At 45.3% G+C, this 22,064-nt stretch overlaps 1 protein-coding gene across 4 annotated transcripts in view; it reads left to right on the top strand.

Moving 5' to 3' along the window:
* The window catches only part of ARMH3 (armadillo like helical domain containing 3), a 217,599-nt gene that overhangs the window by 158,045 nt on the left and 37,490 nt on the right, over positions 1–22,064 (top strand). For all 4 annotated transcript variants that reach the window (XM_008270392.4, XM_002718677.5, XM_017348512.3 and 1 more), the window contains one exon: positions 20,962–21,040. In XM_008270392.4, the coding sequence (XP_008268614.1) occupies positions 20,962–21,040 (79 nt within the window). The remainder of the gene's footprint in view (positions 1–20,961; positions 21,041–22,064) is intronic.

Here is a 22,064-nt window from a genome sequence, read left to right on the forward strand (position 1 = left end):
AAAATTGATTAATTAGGCTAATGAGAATGAGGTATAATTAAAATATTTCAGGGTTTTTTTTTGTCTCATGTCAGTTTTATTTTTTTTTAGCAGATTCTCAGATCATATTCAAGGGACTATTGTGTCCCCCATTAATTACAATTAGATCACCTCCTGGGGTTTTGAGCTGGTCTCTACTGCTGTGGAATTGCTCCCAAGTAGAAGCAGTGGGGGTCTCTCATGTCCTGAAGAGACATAAAATCTAATACACATTTTCACGTGACATTTTGTTCTCTTTTATTCATTAGGTGTTTCTGAGAGTGTAGAGAGGGGCCTTATTTGTGGACATAGGAAACCCAGGGCCAAACCAACTCTAACAGTTATTAAAAGTGTTAATAACTCTGTCAGCAACTCCTGACCTGCCAATAGAGACAGAATGAAGGAATCTGAGCAGGGAGAGGCTAATGTTCTGGTGTTTTCTCTCTCCCTTTTTTTTCTTTAGTATTTATTTATTTGAAAGGAGAGAGAGAATGAGAGACAGTGAGTTATCTGTCTGCTGATTCACTCCTCCAATGGCCACAGCCCCTGGGCTGGGCCTGGCCGAAGCCAGGAACCAGGAGCTTCTTCCAGGTCTTCCACGTGGGTGCAGGGGCCCAAGGCCATCATCAGGGAGCTGGATCAGAAGAGGAGCAGCCAGGACTCAGAGCAGCAGCCATGTGGGACGCCAGCTCTGCAGGCTGTGGCTTAACTTTCTGTGTCACCTCTCTGTGTGTTTTGTTTGGGACAGTTCTACAACTTCTGTTCATTTATTGAGATTGAATGTAAAGCAGATCATTCTGAGGGGAATTGATTAAGGGATGCTTTTTTTTTTTTTTTTTTTTTTTTGACAGGCAGAGTGGACAGTGAGAGAGAGACAGAGAGAGAAAGGTCTTCCTTTTGCCGTTGGTTCACCCTCCAATGGCCGCCGCTGCAGCCGGCGCACCGCGCTGATCCGATGGCAGGAGCCAGGAGCCAGGTACTTTTCCTGGTCTCCCATGGGGTGCAGGGCCCAAGCACCTGGGCCATCCTCCACTGCACTCCCTGGCCATAGCAGAGAGCTGGCCTGGAAGAGGGGCAACCGGGACAGAATCCGGCGCCCTGACCGGGACTAGAACCCGGTGTGCCGGCGCCGCAAGGTGGAGGATTAGCCTATTGAGCCACAGCGCCGGCCTAAGGGATGCTTTTTATGGAAATGTAGATGGTCTGTTTGACTTGTGCTGCTTTCAGCTCCTGCAGCTCATTCTTTTCCATTTACATTCTTTGTAATAGTGGAAACAATGAAAAAATATCAAGCTAGTGTCTAAAGTAGGAAGAAATTTCATTCCTCTGTTATGGTGGTGCTAGAGTAGATAATTTGGCCAAAGTGTGAAGCCCCTGGCATCTTACTTGGCTTACATCTGTAGTTTGGAGCCATAGTAACTAGAAATTAGGTGATTTTTCAAGCAAATTAGTTATAAGGGATTGCTTAATTTCAGCAGGTGATGACCTGGAAACTTACTTGGGTAAAGTCATGCATCTAAGTAGAAAGCCAAAAATGGGTAGTCCTGCACGAAGCTTCAGAAAAGCACATTACTCTCTCTAGTTTCCCTCCAGTATAATGCATTGTTAACCTTTATCTGCTTAATGCAGTGTCTGGATAAAAATATCAGTAGGTGAGGGGCCAGTGCCCTGGAATAGCCAGTAAAGCCATCCGCTGCAGCACTGGTATCCCATATGGATGCCAGTTCGACTCCCAGCTCCCTGGGAAAGCCCTGGGAAAGCAGCAGAGGATGGCCACGTGCTCAGGCCCCTGCAGCCACGTGGGAGACCCAGAAGTGAAGAAACTCCTGGCCCCTGACTTCGGATTGGCCCAGCTCTGGCTGTTGCAGCCATTTGGTGAGTGAACAAGCAGATAGAAGATCTCTCTCCCTGTCTCTTTTTCTGTAACTCTGCCCTTCAAATAAGTAAATAAATCTTAGGAGAGAGAGAGAGAGAGAGAGAAAGAGAGAAAGGAGAGGGAGAGGGAGAGGGAGGGAGGGACACCTGCAGCCCATACTGGAGTACCTGGTTTCAAATCCTGGCTCTGCGCCTGCTTTGTTTCCTACCAGTGTGCATCCTGGGAAGCAGTAGGTGATTGATTGTTCAAGTAGATTGGGTCCCTGCTACCGACATGGGAGACCGATTGACTTCCTAGTTCCTGGCTTTGGCCTGGTCAGTCCTGAGCTATTGCTAGCATTTGGGGAGTGAACCAGTGGATAAGAGATCTGTCAGTTTGTCTCTCTGTTTCTGCCTTTCAAATAAATTTTAAAATTAAAAAAAAAAATCAGTGGCAGGCCTTTGGTAAAGTGGTTAAGACACTAGGTGGGATGCCTGCATTTGAGTCCTGGCTCTAATCCCAATTTCAACTTCCTGCTAATGCACACAGTGCGAGGCAGTAAGTGATGGCTAAAGGACTTGGGTCCCTGCCACCCACATGGGAGACCTAGATCAAGTTCCTGACTTTCTGTTTTAGTTCTAGCCAACATTTAGGGATTGAGCCAGCAAATGGGAACACACTCTCACTGTCTGTCTCTCCCACCCCATCTCTCTCTAATAATTTTTCTTTTCTTTCTTTCTTTCTTTCTTTCTTTCTTTCTTTCTTTCTTTCTTTCTTTCTTTCTTTCTTTCTTTTTTTTATTTTTTTTTTCAGGCAGAGTAGACAGAGAGAGAGAGAGAAAGGTCTTCCTTTTGCCGTTGGTTCACCCTCCAATGGCCGCCACGGCCGGCGCACTGCAGCCGGCACACTGCGCTGGTCCAAAGGCAGGAGCCAGGTGCTTCTCCTGGTCTCCCATGAGGTGCAGTGCCCAAGGACCTGGGCCATCCTCCACTGCACTCCTGGGCCACAGCAGAGAGCTGGCCTGGAAGAGGGGCAACCAGGACAGAATCTGGCGCCCCGACCGGGACTAGAACCCGGTGTGCTGGCGTTGCAGGCGGAGGATTAACCTAGTGAGCCACAGCACCAACCAATAATTTTTCTTTCAAAGTGATTTTTAGACTGCTTCATTTTAACTCAGGTTAAAATATGAATATGAAGGCTATGAAGGTATAGTCAGTGAGTGATATACATTGTTTCACGGTCTTCAACCAATATACTTAGGTGCACAATAAATCAAGTTCTCTTTATTAATGACTTAGTTTGTTAACATAATTGAATCATTAGGTAAGGCAGACTTATGCATTGGCTACATCAATTCAGTGCACTGGTCAGTAGCCCATCCTTCCTGCTGGTTGTCATGATGCCTCCTATAATGGGTTCCATTTTTGTGTCTTTGGTCTTGAAAAGAATGACCACAGGGGCAGTAAATAGCATAAGGAGGGGGATAATTGGCATGAAAGCATTAAGACCTGGTACTCAAGGAGACAGTTAGAGGGATAACCTAACACGTCATTTACTGAAGTTTTAATTAGATAGTTTCAAAGTGAAAAAGGTTAGAAGGAATTCTTATCTTATTTTGTTTAATGTTAATCAGCAGAGTCTTTGAGGCTTGTAATGCACTGCTGTTAACAGGCATCAAGGGAAATTGCTTTTTTGTTGTTGTGGTTGTTGTTGAATTGGATGGGCTGAAGATTCATTGACTCCATGAAGAAGAAAGCTTATTACTGCATAAAATGGGAGTATGTGAAACAGTTCTGAAGGTAAAAAAGAAATGCTGGTGTAAAGTTAAAAGCTCAAATCTCAGATGAACCATTTTTACCACTGCCACATATCACCCCATTATACTTTCACTCCTTCTCAGATGCCAGCAGGTTTAAAGTTTCCTAGGTAAATGCATTTATAGCTATGAAGGTTTTCTTGTCTTTGATCCCCAGATAACAGAGAGAATACTTGGTACTGTACTATGTTGCTTATCACTATACTGGTGTAGGAAAAAGGAAGTTACTTAAAAATATATATATATATATATATATATATATACACACATACTCAGGGCAGGTGTTTATCTTAGTGGTTAAGATGTGTCTCACATTGGAGTACCTGGGTTCAAAACCCAGTTCTGACTCCTGACTCCAGTTTTCTGCAAATGCAGACCCTGGGAAGCAGTGGTGATGGGTCAAGTAGTTGGGTTCCTGCCACTTAACGGGAGGCCTGGGTTGAGTTCTCAGCTCTCAGCTTTGGATTCAACTTTGGCCTCAGCCCTGGCTATCACAGACATTTTGGGGGTGAACCAGCAGATTCAAGGTTTCTCTCTCTCTCTTTATTTCTCTCTCGCTCTTGCTCTCTCAGCTTCTTAAATAAATAAGTAATTTAAGATCTCTTTTAAGGCAAGTTAAATAGTATATAAGAAAACACAGAGCTGGCACCGTGGCTCACTAGGCTAATCCTCTGCCTGCGGCGCCAGCACACTGGGTTCTAGTCCCAGTTGGGGCGCCAGATTCTGTCCCCGTTGCTCCTCTTCCAGTTCAGCTCTCTGCTGTGGCCCGAGAGTGCAGTGGAGGATGGCCCAAGTGCTTGGGCCCTGCACCCCATGGGAGACCAGGAGGAAGCACGTGGCTCCTGGCTTTGGATTGGAGCAGTGCGTTGGCCGCCGCGCACCGACCATAGCGGCCACTGGGGGGTGAACCAACGGAAGGAAGACTTTTCTCTCTGTCTCTCTCTCTCTCACCGTCTAACTTTGCCTGAAAAAGAAAAAAAGAAAGAAAGAAACAAACAAACAAACAAAGGAAAGTTGAAAGTTTTAGAAAGACAATTCAACCAGTTAAAGAAACTGATACTTGGAAAAGTTGATCTATTACCCTAAGTTACACAGCTACTAAGTGGAGGAATTGGGATTTTTAACTCAGGTCTGAAGTCTTGATTTTTTTCCATTATATATACCATGTTGTTCAGGGAAGCAGTGCTATTTTAACTGGACCTTCATGGAAAAATAAGATTTAGACTTTTTTTTTTTTTTTTGACAGGCAGAGTGGACAGTGAGAGAGAGAGACAGAGAGATAGACTTTTTTTTTTGACAGAGCTATAGACAGAGAGACAGAGAGAAAGGTCTTCCTTCTGTTGGTTCACTCCCCAAATGGCTGCTACAGTGGCACTGCGCCAATCCGAAGCCAAGAGCCAGGTGCTTCCTCCTGGTCTCCCATGCGCGTGCAGGAGCCCAAGCACTTGGGCCATCCTCCACTGCCTTCTCAGGCCATAGCAGAGAGCTGGACTGGAAGAGGAGCAACTGGGACTAGAACCTGGTGCCCATATGGGATGCCGGTGCCGCAGGAGAAGGATTAACCAAGTGAGCCACGGCACCGGCTCCTGATATTTAGACTTTTTAGTGGTGAAAAGGAATGGTATTCCATGAGAAGGAAACCAGGTAAACAAAAGCAAGACATCCCAATGTGTTTGAAAATACAGGGCTATAGCTTTTGTGAATTTGGAGCTGTTCTGGGATGCACAGATTAAAAGCACAGCAAGACTTTTTTTTTTTTTTTTTTTTTTTTTTTGGACAGGCAGAGTTAGGCAGTGAGAGAGAGAGACATAAAGTCTTCCTTCCGTTGGTTCACCCCCCAATGGCCGCTGTGGGTAACGCGCTGCGGCCAGCACACTGCGCTTATCTGAAACCAGGAGCCAGGTGCTTCCTCCTGGTCTCCCATACGGGTGCAGGGCCCAAGCACTTGGGCCATCTTCCACTGCACTCCCGGGCCACATCAGAGAGCTGGACTGAAAGAGGAGCAACGGGGACAGAATCTGGCGCCCCAACTGGAACTAGAACCCGGGGTACCGGTGCCGCAGGTAGAGGATTAGCCTAGTGAGCCACGGCGCCAGCCCCCAGCAAGACTTTTGAGGTCAAATTAGGAGTCTGTATTAGCCAGCTGGTGACTGCTTCTCACAGAGCAAGTCCAGAGAAGACAGCGTCGAGTTGCAGTGGCAGGAGCAGGGGGTTAAACGCTCCTGGCTTTGGATCAGCTCGGTGCGCTGGCTGCAGCATACCAGCCGCAGCGGCCATTGAGGTGTGAACCAACGGAAAAAGGAAGACCTTTCTCTCTGTCTCTCTCACTGTCCACTCTGCCTGTCAAAAAAATAAAAATAAATAAATAAATAAGATAAAGGCAAACCCTCTTATCAGTCATTTAATCACGTGTGTGGGCTTGTGCAAGCAGAAAGCATGCATACAGAAGTGAGAAGCGGTTAGCCATTCAGCCAGTTTTTTTTAAACATTTTTTCTTTGAAAAATGTAACTATTCAGTTGTTTCCAGTCAGGGTCAGGCGTGGTGTCACTGACCTTGGTTCCACCTGTGTTATCCTATGACTGCAGCTGGGAGACGGCAGAAGGAACAATAACCTGGTGGCCTTGGCCGTTATCAAGCAAGCAGAGGTACAGAAGCCAGAAATAGGCCAGTTACAAACAAACATTTATTTATTTTTTTAAAGATTTATTTATTTGTTTGAAAGTCAGAGTTAACACAGAGAGAGAAGGAGAGGGAGAAGGAGAGAGAGAGAGGTCTTCCATCTGCTGGTTCACTCTCCAGTTGAGCACAACTCAAGGTCAAAGCTGCACTGATCCGAAGCCAGGAGCCAGGAGCTTCCTCCGGGTCCTCCCACATGGGTGCAGGGGCCCAAGAATTTGGGCCATCTTCCACTGCTTTCCCAGGCCATAGCAGAGAGCTGGATGGGAAGTGGAGCAGCCGGGACTCGAACTGGTGCCCATATAGGATGCTGGCACTGCAGGCAGTGCTTTTACCCGCTACACCACAGCGCTGGCCCCCCCAACATTTATTTTTATGAAGAAAAGGCCTTGCTTTTAAAACAACAAAACAAAATAACCTATAGTCTATAACCATTCAGGTGTGCTACACCTTGTAGACAATTTAAACTTTTCAGTCACCTATCACAGAGCTTAAGATCCACATTTTCAGCTGGTGCCGCGGCTCACTTGGCTAATCCTCCACCTGCGGCACCGGCACCCTGGGTTCTAGTCCCAGTTGGGGTGCCGAATTCTGTCCCGGTTGCTCCTCTTCCAGTCCAGCTCTCTGCTGTGGCCCGAGAGTGCAGTGGAGGATGGCCCAAGTGCTTGGGCCCTGCACCCGCATGGGAGACCAGAAGGAAGTGCCTGGCTCCTGGCTTCGGAGTGACGCAGCGCACCAGCCGTAGTAGCCATTTGGAGGGTGAACCAATGGAAAGGAATACCTTTCTCTCTCTCTCTCTCTCTCTCACTGTCTAACTCTGCCTGCCAAAAAAAAAAAAAATCCACACTTTCTACTTAGCTTCGGATACTCACCCATAATCAAACTCTTTAATGTAAATCCTTAAAAGATTTATTTATTTGCAAGACAGAGTTACAGAGAGGCAGAGAGAGAGAAATCTTCCCTCCATTGTTCACTCCCCAAATGGCCGCAATGCCAGCACTGGGCCAATCCAAAGCCACGAGCCTGGAGCTTCTTCTCCCACATGGGTGCAGGGGCCCAAGGACTTGGACCATCCTTTACTGCTTTCCCAGGCCTTAGCAAAGAGCTAGACTGGAAGTAGAGCAGCTGGGACTGGAACCGGTGCCTATATGGGATGCCAACACTGCAGTCGGTAGCTTTACCCACCTCGCCACAGTGCTGGCCCCATAATGTAAATCTTGTAGGAGTGAATTTAGGGTGAAACTTGGAAGGCTATTCCCAGTGTATACCATGTTTAATATGCCAGTTGTGTTTCCTCCTTACTTGAAATGAGAGCTACAGGAACTTTTCTGGAAACATTCTTGGTTTTCTTCTCCCCTTTTTTTAAAAAAAAGATTTATTTATTTATTTGAGAGGCAGAGTTACGGAGAGGCAGAGGCAGAGAGGGGTCTTCCATCTGCTGGTTCACTCCACAAATGGCCACAATGGCTGGAGCTGAGCCAATCTGAAGCCAGAATCCAGGAGCTTCTTCACTTCTAGATCTCCTCCATGGGTGCAGAGGCCCAAGGACTTGGGCCATCTTCTGTTGCTTTCCCAGGCCATAGCAGAGAAGTGATTGGAAGTGGGGCTGCCAGGACTCAAGCCAGTGCACATATGGGATGCCGGCACTGCAGTCGGCGCTTTACCTGCTACACCACAGCACCAGCCCCTCTTCTCCCTTTCTGCATGAAAGATTTACATAACATCTTTTAGTGACAGCCTGCTTCCTCCAGGTATCTCAGTAATGTAACAGTCACCATGTTCTGAGCTTCTAGATGAAAATATTATTTATTTATTGTTCCATCGCTTCTCGGCCTTCTGGCTAAGATCAAGTGTATTTATTGTTCCATAAAAATCCCTTAGATGCCCCTTTTCATGGAGACAGTTGAAATTCTGGGAGGGTGCATTTTGCAGATTAATACTAGGCATGAGCAAGAATCTATATTTTCTCTTAAATTGTATTGCCTACATTTGGGGGAAGGAGAAGACTTATTTATTTATTTACTTGAAAAGCAGAGTCACAGAGAAGAGAGGAAGAGACAGAGAAGTCATCCATCTACTAGTTCACTCCCCAGATGGCCGCAGCATCCGGGTCTAGGGCAAGCTGAAACCAGGAGCCAGAACCTGTGCGCTGGTTCCCCACGTGTGTGGCAGAGGGCCAAGCATTTGGAGCAGCTGGGACTCAAGCAGACACTCCATTATGAGATGCTGGCATTACAAGCAGTGGCTTAACCCGCTATGCTACAACTCTGGCCTTCTAGATGAAAAAGAAAAAAGATTATTTATTTGAAAGGCTGAGTGACAGAGAAAGAGGGAGAAAGAGAACTTCCATCCTCTGGTTTACTCCCCAGATGGCTGCAATAGTCAGGGGTAGGTCAGGCTGAAGCCAGGAGCCACGTCTCCCACGTGAGTGCAGGGGCACAAGCAATTGGGCCATCCTCTGCTGTTTTCTCAGGTACATTCACTGGGAGCTTGATAGGAATTGGAGCAGCCAGGACTTGAACCAGCACTCTATGAGAGGTGAGAGTCCTAAGTGGCAGCTTAACCCATTGTGCCACAATACTGGCCCCCTTCTATGTTTTCAAGGTAACATTTCTATGCATATCTTGGGTGGTGAGTTGAGCATTAACTATGTGTCTCAGTCATCAATCACTCAGCACTTGGGAAAAGAGAGCTGCTTTACAAAGTCATGAGTCAGAGAGAGTAAGTTAAAAATGGACCAAGAAATCCCCAGCCAATTTGCTGCTCAGCCTTGCTGTTCCGTCTGTCCACTCCATTTTACTTCAGCGTGTATAAGTGACCCCTGGCTTCAGTAGTCAGAAGTTGGCAGTTGCATTGGAGGGTGTCCCAGATTCCTGTCCTTAAAGATGTGTTGGGCCCAGAGCTGTTCCTCACTGTGGCTGGCTTCAGCAGTTTCCTTGTACTGTGACATTGTTTCTTTTTCCTTCCCCTTTGAAGCTTTCTAATTAAGTAGCATTAGGAGGCCCAGTACCAGTATATAACACAGGCACCTATTCCTCACCTTATCATTCTTCCAAACAAACAAACATCTAGGCTTATTTTCAGAAGGGATCAGATTAATAAGAAATGACAGGCAGGAGCATTTAGCGCAGCAGTTAAGACGCTGCTCGGGACGCCCACATCCTGTATCAGAGTACCGGAGTTCAAGTCCTGGCATTACTCCCGAATCCAGCTTCCTGCCGATGTGCATTCTGGGAGGCAGCAGGTGATGGCTCAAGTAGTTGGGTCCCTGTTACCCACCTGGGAGACCTGGATTGAGTTTCTGGCTCCTGGCTTTAGCCTAGCCCAGTCCCAGCTGTTGCAGTATTTGGGGCTTGAACCAGCAGATGGGAAATCAATCTGTCTATCTCCTCTGCCTCTCTGCCTTTCAGATAAATAAAATAAATAAAAATAAAATCATAACGTGTTCTTCTAGCCCCCATTATGATTTAAGAAAATGAAAAAGTTCTACTGTCTTTAATGACAACCTTTGTTCCTTCTTTGGAGGACAGCCATTCCTATCTGAGCCACCTTTTCTCCTGGGATGGCGATAAAGCATTTTTATTGTTACTTTCCTTTTTTTTTTAATATTTATTTATTTGAAAAGCAGAGCTATGAAGGGGCAGAGGCAGAGACAGAAAGAGAGGTCTTCCATCCTCTGGTTCACTCCCTAGATGGCCACAGTGGCCGGAGCTGTGCCTATCCAAAGCCAGGACCCAGGAGCCCCTTCTGGGTCTCTGATGCGGATTCAGGGGTCCAAGGACTTGGGCCATCTTCTACTGCTTTCCCAGGCCATAGCAGAGAGCTGGATCTGAAGTGGAACAACTGGGACTTGAACTGGTGCCCATATGGGATGTCGGCACTGCAGGTGGCTCTTTACCTTGCTACACCACAGCACTGGCCTCTGTTACTTTCATACTTTGGGAGACTAGCTGTTAACCATGGATATCCAGAAGGAAACCATTCATTCATTCAGTGTTTAAAATCAAATCTCTCAATGGACCAAGTGTTTTGCTAAAGGTCTGGGAATATACTGGTGAGCAAAATAAATTTGCTCATGGAGCTTTTAGTCTCAGGTTTTGGAAAGCTGACCGGGGACAGCGTTGTGGTACAGCAGGTTAAACTGCCACTTGTGATGCTGACATCCCATATCAGAGTGCCAGTTTGAGTCCTAGCTACTCTGATTCCAGTCCAGCTCCCTGCTAACATGCCTGGGAAAGCAGGTTATGACCCAAGTACTTGGACTCCTGCCCATGTGGGAGATCTGGATAGAGTTCTGAGCTCTTGGCTTCAGTCTGGCCCAGGACCAGTCATTGCAGACATTTGGAGAGTAAACCAGCAGATAAAGGATCTCTCTCTCTCTCTCTCTCTCTCTGTGTGTGTGACTCTGCCTTTCAAATAAATAAATCTCTTTTTTAAAATTACATTCCCATTTTCCACCTTTTCTCCTTTCCCTTTTCTTGAATGATGGATGATTGACTCTGAATGGTGTGGGCAGCTAAACCATCACTCCAAAAAAAAAAAGGTCAAGGATGTTGAGAATAAGAGAAACTTCTTTCTCACCCACCAGCACTACCCTCAATATTCTGTTCCCAGAATGCAGGAGTGTTAAAGATATCCTACAAATTTCCAGGAGTTGATGCTTGTCACCTGTGGATAAGGTTGGCACATGTGCCTTTTGGGGCCAGTCTCACTCGTATCTGTACTACCTGTTGTGCTGTTCCACCATGCATCCCTCTTCCCAGAAGCTTCCGAAACACCATCTGTTGTAATTTACAAAACAGTGGCTCAGTGAGCCCTTTTCTTCCTGCTACCAGCATCGCTAACATACACAAGCTTTAGGAAAGTTCTCTCTCTCTCTCTTTCTCCCTCTCTCTCCCCTGCCTCTCTTTTTAAAGATTTATGTATTTATTTGAAAAGTAGTGACAGTAGAGGGCTAGGAGGGAGATCTATCCACTGATGCACTCCTCAAATGGCCACAACAGCCAGGCTGTGCTGAAGTCAGGAATCAGGAACTCCATCTGGGTCTCCCACTTGGGTGGGAGCCACACTCTGCTGCCTTCCCAGGCACATCAGAAGGGATTTGGATCAAAAGCAGAGCAGCTGGGACCCAAACCAGCACTCTGAAATGGGATGCCAGCATTGCAGGCAGCAGGTTAACCCGCTGTTACACAATGCTGGCCCCAGGAAAGTTCTCTTGGTGAGTGAATCATTCTAGGATTTGTGAATTCCATGGGGAGTCAGTTGGGGTAAACAGCCTGCCCAAGAACTGCTGGGATCAAGAAGGCCTTAATCATTCATATGTGACACAGTTCACCCATTTAAAATATGCAATTCATTGTTTTCTAGTGTAATCGCAGGTTATGCAACCATCACTGCAACCTATTTTTACAATGTTTTGCCCTTTCTGGGGGAAAAAAAAAACACAACACTGTACTCCCTAGCACTCCCGTTCTTCCCTAGCCCTCCTTCTAGCCCCAGGCAATCACTAATCCACTTTATATCTCTAAAAACTTGCCTATTGTGGACCTTTCCTATAAGTGGAGTCATACAATATATGGCCATGTATTTATTTATTTGAAAGGCAGAGTGACAGAGCAAGGGAGAGACAGAGAGGGAGAGGGGGAGTGAAAACAAGAGGGAAAGGAAAAGGGAGAGGACAAGATGTCTTGCATGTCCTGGTTCACTTCCCAATGCCCACAACAGCCAGAGCTGGGCCAGACTGAGGCTAGGAGCCTAGAACTTCATCCAGGTCTTCCACATGGATGGCAGGGGCCCATATACTTGGGGCATCATCCACGCTTTCCCTGATGGATTAGCAGGAAGCTAGATTGGAAGCAGAGTAACTGGGACTCAAATGGGCACTTTGAAATGCGATGTGGACATCTCAAGCGGCAGCTTAACCCACTGTGCCACAAATCCTGATCCAATATATGGCTTATTAAATCTGGCTTCTTTCAGTTAACATAATGTTTTCAAGGTCCATTCATGTTGTAACATGTGTTGGTACATCATTCCTTAGTATGCTGAAAATGCTCCCTTACAACTGTTGCACATTTTGTTTATCTATTCCTCAGTGAATGTGAACATTTAGGTGGTTTCTACATTTTGCCATCATGTGATTATGTTCCTGAAGACACTCACATTTAAGTTTTTATGTGGGCATATGTTTTTATTCTTTTGGGTATATACCTAAGAGAAGCATTTCTGGGTCATGTAACTCTGTGTTTAACATTTGTGGAACTGTCAAGCCACTTGCCAAACTAGCTGAACCATTTTATAATCTCACCAGCAATATGTGAGGGTTCTAGTTTCTCCACATCTTTGTCAAAACATTTATTACTGTCTTTCTGATTATTGGAGTCCTGGTGGGTGTGAAGTAGTATCTATTGTAGTTTTGGTTGGATTTACCTTACTACTAATGCTGTTCAACATCTTATTTCTGTTCCATTCCTTTGCTCTTTTCAAAATTTTTTTTTTAATTTTTTTTTTTTGACAGGCAGAGTGGACAGTGAGAGAGAGAGACAGAGAGAGAAAGGTCTTCCTTTTTTCCATTGGTTTACCCTCCAATGACCACTGCGGCCGGTGTGCTGCGACCGGCACACCGTGCTGATCCGAAGCCAGGAGACAGGTGCTTCTCCTGGTCTCTCATGTGGGTGCAGGACCCAAGGACTTGGGCCATCCTCCACTGCCTTCCTGGGCCACAGCAGAGAACTGGACAGGAAGAGGAGCAACGGGGACAGAATCCGGCGCCCCGACCAGGACTAGGACTAGAACCCAGTGTGCCGGCGTCACAGGCTGAGGATTAGCCTATTGAGCCGTGGCACCAGCTGCAAAATTGGGTTTTATTTCTATTGTTGAATTGTAAGAGTTCTTTACATATTGTAGATATGAGTTATTTATCAGATATATGTTTTGCAAATATTTTCACCCTTTCTGCAGACTGTCTTCTTTTTTTTCATGGTACTGTTGATAGCATAAAAGTTTTAAAACATGAAGAAGTCCAAATTGATATTCTTTTTCTTTTGTCATTTATGCTTATAGTGTCATATCTAAGAAACTATTGCCTTGGGGCTAGCAATGTGATGCAGCAGGTTACGCCGCCACCTATGATGCCAACATCCCATGTGAGTGCTGGTTCCAGTCCCGGCTGCTCAACCTCCAATTCAGCTCTCTACTAATGCACCTGGGAAAGCAATGGAAAGTGGCATAAGTGCTTGGGCCCCTGCACCCACATAGGAGATCCAGATGGAACTCTAGGCTCCTGGCTTTGACTTGGTTCAAGCCCTGCCATTGCAGCCATTTGGGGAACAAACCAGTGAGTGGAAGATCTCTGTCTCTGTCTCTGTCTGTCTCTCTATAACTCTGCCTTTCAAATAAATAGAGGCAGAGAGAGAGAGGTCTTCCATCCACTGGATCACTCCCCAAATGGCTGCAACTGCCACAGCAGGGACCCAAGGACTTGGGCCATCTTCTACTGCTTTCCCAGGCCAAAGTAGCAGAAAGCTGGATCAGAAGTGGAGCAGTGAACTGGCACCCATATAGGATGCTGGCACTGCAGCGCCAGCCTCAGTAAATAAATCTTTAAAAAAATATATCATTGCCTCACCCAGTTCTGAAGATTTATCTCCTATATCTTCTAAGAATTTTCATAGTTTTTAAGTCTTACATTTAGAACCGTGATCCATTTGAGTTAACTCTTGTGTATCATGTGAGGACGGGAGCTTCAACTTCATTCTTCTGCATGTGCTCTTTCCCTTCCCCCAGGAAGATTTGTTGAAGACTGTTTTTTTAAGTATTTATTCTTTTTTAAAAGATTTATTTATTATTCTTTTTTAAAAAATTATTTATTTACTTATTTGAAAGTCAGAATTACAGATAAAGTGGGAGAGACAGAGATCTTTCATTTGCTGGTTCACTCTACAAATGGCTGCAATGGCAGGGGTTGAGCTGTAGCAGGATTTACGTACCGAGACAAGACACCAAGGCTTCTTAACAGGAAGTAGTCTTTTATTATGCCGGCATAAGGCCTAGGTGGAATTTCTTAACCAAAATCCTCAACCCTGAACAAAGAAATATATGGTTTTAGCCTCTTTGTCTTCCTTATATAGTTACCTGCATATTCTAATGTTACATGGCGGCCACAGGATTGATACAGTTACTGAAGATGGTTTTTTTCTTTGTTTGTTTTTGTTTGTTTCTTATATACTGAGGTGTAAGCTGTCTGGCAAGGGTTAACATCATTGCTCTGTACTAACAAGCAGAACCTGAAATGGTTACTTTACATAGGCAAGTAGCTAACAACTACATTTCATTCCCAGGAGAGTCCTCCCTTTTTCTTCTTCTGACCTTGGGGAGACCTCTACCACAACCTTAATCATGTCAATTAGAAACAAGTTTAATTAAAAGATAAAGGCCTCTGCCACAGAGCCAGGTGGAAGCCAGCAGCTGGAACTCCATCCAGGTCTCCAACATGGGTGGCAGGGGCCCAAGCACTTGGCCATCTTCTGCTGCTTTCCCAGATGCATTATAAGGGAGCTGGATCAGAAGTGGAGCAGCCAGGACTCAAACCGGCACTCATAGGAGTCTCCAGCACTGCAGACTGTGGCTTAACCTGCTATGCCCCAGCACCGGCTGCTGTTGAAGACTGTTCTTTCTCCCATTTAATTGCCTTGTCACCTTTGTCGAAGGAAAGCCTTCTTTTTATAATGTCTCTGTTTTCTCATTCATTTTTCACTCAACCCTTCCTCCTCTTCTTATTCCTCCTTTTCTTTCAAATCTCCTTTCTCAGATTACTCTAGCATGAAAGCTTCTGGCTTTTAGTACCTGTCCTCTCTAGTACATCAGGTTAGTACTCAGATTTGGTAAATACTCTCCCACAGAAAGAACCAGAAAAATAAGGCCAGAGGTATTGTACTGTCTTTATAAGTACTGAGTTATAGACTACTAACTGGATTTAGAGTGTTCCACTTTCCTCAGGTTTCTAAACAATCCCTCAGCCTGCCTGGAGGGAAACCTTAACCAGCCCTGCTCAGATCTGAAGCTCTGAAGTGAGAATGTCACAGGGCAGCTGGAAGATGATTTTATCGTCATTCCAACTATGTCTCCCCAGAGTGGCAAGTCTGTCTTATCCTCCGCTTGAGATTGCCCAGAAAGTCTCAGCGTGTATTCCCTGAGTGCATTCAACAACACATCATCTATGGGTCCAGCCTACACTTGATGAAGCATAATGATGAGAAGGGACAGAAATAAGTACCTTTTGAAGCATCCCTTCCCGGGTTTACTTCCTCTCTGTCTCTCCCTTGCTCCCTTCCAGCTTCTCCCTTTGTCCTTTCTCTCCCTTTTCTTTCTTTCTTGCTCTCTTTCCCTATGGAAGGATTACTCGGGTGAAAAGAGAACAAAACTACAACATCCCCAGCTCTTCCATTCCCAGGGATTGTTTCAGCAGCACCCTTGTGTCTCCGTCTGGATCCCAGTAGCTGCTTCCATTGCACCCTGGCAAACACTAGGATTCTTAAACCTCTGTTTTCCAAATCTAGGCCAAAACTTCAAGCCCTACTTCACTTCAGCCAGGATTTCCCCCAAAAACACTTTTACTAAGAAATTTAAGGAAACTTTGAAAACAAAAACCATAAAACCATGAAGCAGATGCCTTTACAGAGTGCAGATTTTGAAGTAGATTGATTTGGCAGCCATGATTCCCTTCAGTTCTGTGGCTCTTGAATGCTAGTCGCTATGACTCAGATTCTACCCTGAGTTAGCTCTAGGTTGGTACTGCTGTTTGGCTTGATGGGGTTCTCAGTTCCTCTCTACACCTGCTTTTGCTAACATACTGGATTTTTCTTTTCTGTTTCTGCACTGTGGTCATCCCTGCCAATATTCTTGAACTTTACCCTCTGAGTGAGAAAAATATTTGACCTCTACTTGGCCACAAATTCTTTCCGACTTTGGATTTAGACCAAGCCACGACCTTAACTTGCAGATATTATCTGTACCCCTCTGGGTAATGTGTGGAAAAATGTTATCAGAACCCTCCCCTTGCTCTCAATTCTATCCTCTTTGATTTATTAATTCATTGAATATTTATTGAGTACCAAGTGTGTACAAAGCATTCTTCTGGATGTTTGACATTGCTTTTCCAGAATTTTATTATTTAATATATATATAGTATTTATATAAATCTATGTATTGATATTATATAAGTTGTATAAATTTGTAAGAAATTTCTGAGATTAAGTTATTCTTTATATTTTTTAAGATTTATTTATTTGAAAGGCCGAGTTACAGAGAGGCAGAGGCAGAGGCAGAGAGAGAGAGAGAGAGAGAGAGAGAGAGAGGTCTTCCATCAGCTGGCTCACTCTCCAGATGCCTGCAATGGCCAGAGCTGGGCTGATCTGAAGCCAGGAGCCAGGAGCCAGGAGCCAGGAGCTCCTTCTGGATCTCCCACATGAGTGCAGGGACCCAAGCACTTGAGCCATCTTCTTCTGCTTTCCCAGGCTATAGCAGAGAGCTGGATTGGAAGTGGAGCAGCCGGGACCTGAACTGGTGCACATAAGAATGCCAGCACTGCAGGTGGTGGCTTTACCTACTATGCCACATCACCAGCCCCAAGATTTAGTTATTCTTTTAATATTTATTCTGGCTGGCGCCACGGCTCACTAGGCTAATCCTCCGCCTTGCGGCGCCAGCACACCGGGTTCTAGTCCCGGTCGGGGCGCCGGATTCTGTCCCGGTTGCCCCTCTTCCAGGCCAGCTCTCTGCTGTGGCCAGGGAGTGCAGTGGAGGATGGCCCAGGTGCTTGGGCCCTGCACCCCATGGGAGACCAGGAAAAGCACCTGGCTCCTGCCATTGGATCAGCGCGGTGCACCGGCCGCAGCACGCAGGCCGCGGCGGCCATTGGAGGGTGAACCAACAGCAAAAGGAAGACCTTTCTCTGTCTCTCTCTCTCACTGTCCACTCTGCCTGTCAAAAAAAAAAAAAAAAATTATTCTGTACCTTAATGTAGTGTTCCCAGGTACCGTGCTAAGTGCTAAAGTAGGTATTACTTTTTCTCTAAGGAGATACATAGCTTACCAAAGCAAGTCAGAACAACAAGTAGTCAAATGAGGATTCTAAAACAGTATTTTCTTTTTTAAGTTTCTAGTGTATGTTTTTATTGCTTGATTTAGATTAAATAATGCTACTGTACCATCCTGTCAGTGAGCTATATTAAAATAAAACTGATTTCTGTAATGCTGTGTTATACACACATATTTGAATGAGCTTTTTATTTTGGAATGATTTTAGACATACAGAAATAGTACAAAGGTAATACAAAGAGCTCCTGTATCCTCGGCCTAGTCTTCCCCTTTGGACATTTACATGGTACATTCATCGACACGAAGACACTGATAGGTTATTACAAACCAAATTCTGTATTTAATTTAGATTTCACCAGTTTGTTTGTTAATGTCTTCTTAAAAAAAAAAAAAAAGATCATTTATTTGAGAAGTAGAATTACAGACAGAGAGGGAGAGACAGAGAAAGATCTTCCCATCCGCTGGTTCACTCCCCAAATGGCCTCAATGGCCAGAGCTGGGCCAATCCAAAGCCAACAGCCAGGAGCTTCTGCGTCTCCCATGTGGGTGCAGGGGCCCAAGCACTAGGGCCATCATGCACTGTTTTGCCAGGACTCAAACTGTTGCCCAAATGGGATTCTGGCACTGTAGGCAGAGGCGTAACCTATTGTAGCACAACTCTGGTCCCTAATGTTCTATTTATTTATTGAAGATTTATTTGTTCATTTGAAAAGCAGAGTTACAGAGAGAGGCCTTCTATCTGCCAATTTATTCCCCAAGTAGTTGCAATAGCCAGGGCTGGGCCGGGCCAAAGTCAGGCACCTGGAGCTTCATCTGGGTCTACTATGTGGGTATAGGAGCCCAAGTACTTGGGCCATCTTCCTCTGCTTTCCCAGGCATATTAGCAGAGAATTGGATCGGAAGTGAAGCAGCCAGGACTCAAACCAGTGCCCATATGGGATGCCATGTCTCAGGTGGTAGCTTAACCTGCTATGCCACAGTGCCAGCTCCCTGTTAATGTCTTCTTCTGTTCAGGATCCAATACAGAGTACCATACTGTATTTAATTGTCATGTCTCCCCAGCGTCCTCTGATCTGTTGTGATCTTGTCTTGTTTTTTATGCTCTTTACAGTCTTAAGGAATCTTGTCTAGGTATGCTGTAGAATGTTCGTAGCCTCAGGTGATCTGATATTTTTCTTTTTTAAGATTTATTTATTTGAAAGGCAGAATGACAGAGAAAGGAGAAAGATCTTTTATCCCCTGGTTCACTCTCCAAATGCCTGCAATAGCCAAGCCTGGTTCAGATTGAAGCCAGGAGCCAAGAATTCCATCTGGGTCTCCCATGTGGGTATCAAGACCCCAAGTACTTGAACCATTATCTGCTGCCTCCCAGGAGCATTAGCAAGAAGCTGGATCAGAAGCTGAGATAGGGCTTGATCCCAGGCACTCAGATATGGGGATGCTGGCATCCCAAGCTGCAGGTTAACCAATTGTAACACTGCAACACAATGCCTGTCCCCATCCAATAGTTTTCTTATATTAGACTGGGGATATAGTTTTTGGAAAAATACAACAGAGGTGAAGTGCCCTTCTCATCAGATTATTCTAGGAATTACATGGTATCCACATGACAGTACTGGTGATACTAATCTTAATTACTCAGGTGTGATAGAGTATGACAGGTTTTTTTTTACTGTAGGTACTGTTTTTTTCCTTTTTTGACTCTAAATAAGGCACTAAATCTAGCCCACTTTCAATAAGGGCAGGAATTAAACCCCTTCTCCCCACACATATTTGAAGTTGTTTTATAAGAAAAGTTTTTTGGGACTGGCACTGTGGTGTAGCTGGTAAAACTATTGCCTCCTGCAATGCCAGCATCCTGTATGGGTGCCGATTCAAGTCCCTGCTGCTCCACTTCCAATCCAGCTCTCTGCTATGGCCTGGGAAAGCAGTGGAAGATGGCCCAAGTCCTTGGGCCCCTGCACCACGTGGGAGACCCAGAAAAATCTCCTGGCTCCTAGCTCCGGATTGGCACAGCTCTGACAGTTGCAGCCAGTTGGGGAGTGAACCAGCGGATAGAAGACCTCTCTCTCTCTCCTCTCTCTCTATGTAATTCTGACTTGCAAATAAATAAATAAATCTTTTTTAAAAAAGAAAACCTTTTCTCTTCTTCCCATTTATTGAATCATTTATTTGTATTGGTATGGATTTACATGAGCACCTTATCTAGGGCCTGTACTCTTTCTGCTATACTAGGCAGGAAATGACAAAGACCTGTAACAAGATGCTGATTTCAGGGGAATTTGTTGATTTCAGATTTCAGAGATTTTTTTTGTAAGTTTTTTCTTATTTTTAAAGATTTTATTTATGTATGTATTTATTAGGAGAGAGAGATCTCATCCTCTGATTCATTTTCCGAGTGCCTGTAACAGCCAGGGCTGGGCAGGACCATAACTAGGAGCCAGGAACTCAATCTGGGCCCCCCAGGTGGGTGGCTGGACCCAAGTACTTAAGCCATTGCCTGCTGCCTCCCAAGCTCATTAGCAGGGAGCTGGAATCAGTAGCAGAGGAAGGACTTGAACCCAGGTACTCTAATATGGGATGCTGGTTGTCTTAAGCACTAGACCAAATGTTAGAGATTTTTTTAAGAGTAGAGTTGATAAGATACAGTGACCTTGGATGGGAATGAGTGAGAGGGAGTGTTTGAATAGGACACAGATTTTGGTATGAAAGTCTGGAAATAAAATTTCATCATAAAACTACTACTAAACAGGATGATTGCTTCTAGGCTTGGTGAGGCTGAGGTGCTTCAGACTGTTCAGTCCACATGTTGGCCCAGCTTTCCTGAGTGCCCTCCCTGTTCTTCCAAGTCAGAGACTTTTCTTTCTGATTGGAACACTAGGGCCCCCTAGTGGACAGCCACCCCTCCACACACACATCGTCCTATTTTACTTTTTTATTAGAGAGATAAGAGGCAGAGACAGAAAGAGAGTGAGAGTTCCCATTCACTCTCCAAATGCCCATGACAGCCGAATCTAGGCCAAGCCAAAGGTGGGACCTAAAAATTCAATCACGGTCTCATGTTGGTGGCAGGGACCCAATTACTTGAGCCATCACCTGCTGCCTCGGGAGCTGGACATCCAACCCAGACACTAATATGGGATGTGGGTGTCCTAATCACTAGGCCAAATACTTGTTCCTGTGGCCTGTTTCTTGTCTGAAGGACTCGGGATTTTTTAAGTATTCATTCCTTTATTTATTTGCCTTGGTTGTGGTATTTCCTCCTTAGTTCATGTGCAGAGTGGAGGTGGTTGACTGTCTTCTGTAAAGAATTCTTAAGCCCCTCTCATTTCATAGTGATCAATTCATGACCCCTTTGTGTTCAGTAAGAGGACATTTCCCCTCCGACAATCACCCCATGCTCCTCTACTCTAACCTAGAGGGTACTCGATCTTTACTTTGAACTGATTTATCATCTTCTTCCAACTGATTCTATATTAATGTTAATTCTTTGTTTCAGAGCCATCATCAACCACTTTAACCCCAAAATTGAGTCATACGCTGCTGTGAATCACATATCCCAACTGTCAGAGGAGCAGGTAAGCTTCCACTCTCTCCAGAGTGACCAGGTGATGCCAAGGATCAAGCAGTTGCTTCTTCTCTGATGGCAGGGATAGCTTGTGCCTGAGCTTTAAGCGGGGGTGGCAAGAACCAAGCTGCTGAGAGGAATTAGCATGCGTCCTTTAAATAGAGAGCAATGCTGTCCACATTTGTGCCATCTGAAGGGTTTGCCTACTTGTATAGATTAGAAGATGCCTAGGTGAAACTTCGGTGAATTGTGTAAAATGAGTGGTAAGATGTTTCTTTTTTAAACATTAGTCAGAGAGCCACTTTGATTTTTGGAAATAAAAACTGAGGGTTCTGAAATGGGTGAAAATGCCAGTTATAAAAACCATGAGTTCAGCTTAATTTGAACCTGCTTGGCTCGTTAAAGCATGAGCCCTCATGGCGACGCATTTTCCTTAGTGACTGAGCTCCCTTTGCCTTGAGCAGTTCTGCCGGAGCAAGTGTCTGTGCGGTATGGACTGAGCTGGAGATGCAGATAGCCTCAAGTTTGTTTTCCTCGAGGCTGGCCTGATTTTCCTTTCTCCCAGAGCGCCTGCACTCAGCACTGCATTACATAAAAGTACAGATGGGCCTTTAGCATGGCGTGGGGTTGAACTTGAGGTTTCAAACTGAGACTCAAGTGCCATTTTTAAGAGCATAAAATAAGGCATCCTATTCCCATGGTTTCCTTCCTTCCCATGCTGTTTTCCACTTGAAGGGGCCAGGATATGGACTCCAAACCAGTCAGGAGCCCACATGTTCTCTGCTGTCCCTCTTTTGGCCAGTGCAGCATGGTGACCCTTCCCTGAGCTTCTTTCTGGTAGGGCCAGCCAGCCAGCTATGGTATGACCGTGTGTTCCCCTTCCCTAACAGCTATTCAGTCCACCCAGTGGGCTACCAAGCAAGCATTTCCCTAACAGTGAAGCTTCTCAGTATTCCCCCCAGTGGCTCTTCCCTCCGCCAGATGGATAGGACTCTATTAGTCTGTCAGTTGTTCCCTTTGACATATTTGTTCTC

Source organism: Oryctolagus cuniculus, chromosome 15 (assembly GCF_964237555.1).
Source record: "Oryctolagus cuniculus chromosome 15, mOryCun1.1, whole genome shotgun sequence".
In the NCBI taxonomy this organism is placed as follows: domain Eukaryota; kingdom Metazoa; phylum Chordata; class Mammalia; order Lagomorpha; family Leporidae; genus Oryctolagus; species Oryctolagus cuniculus.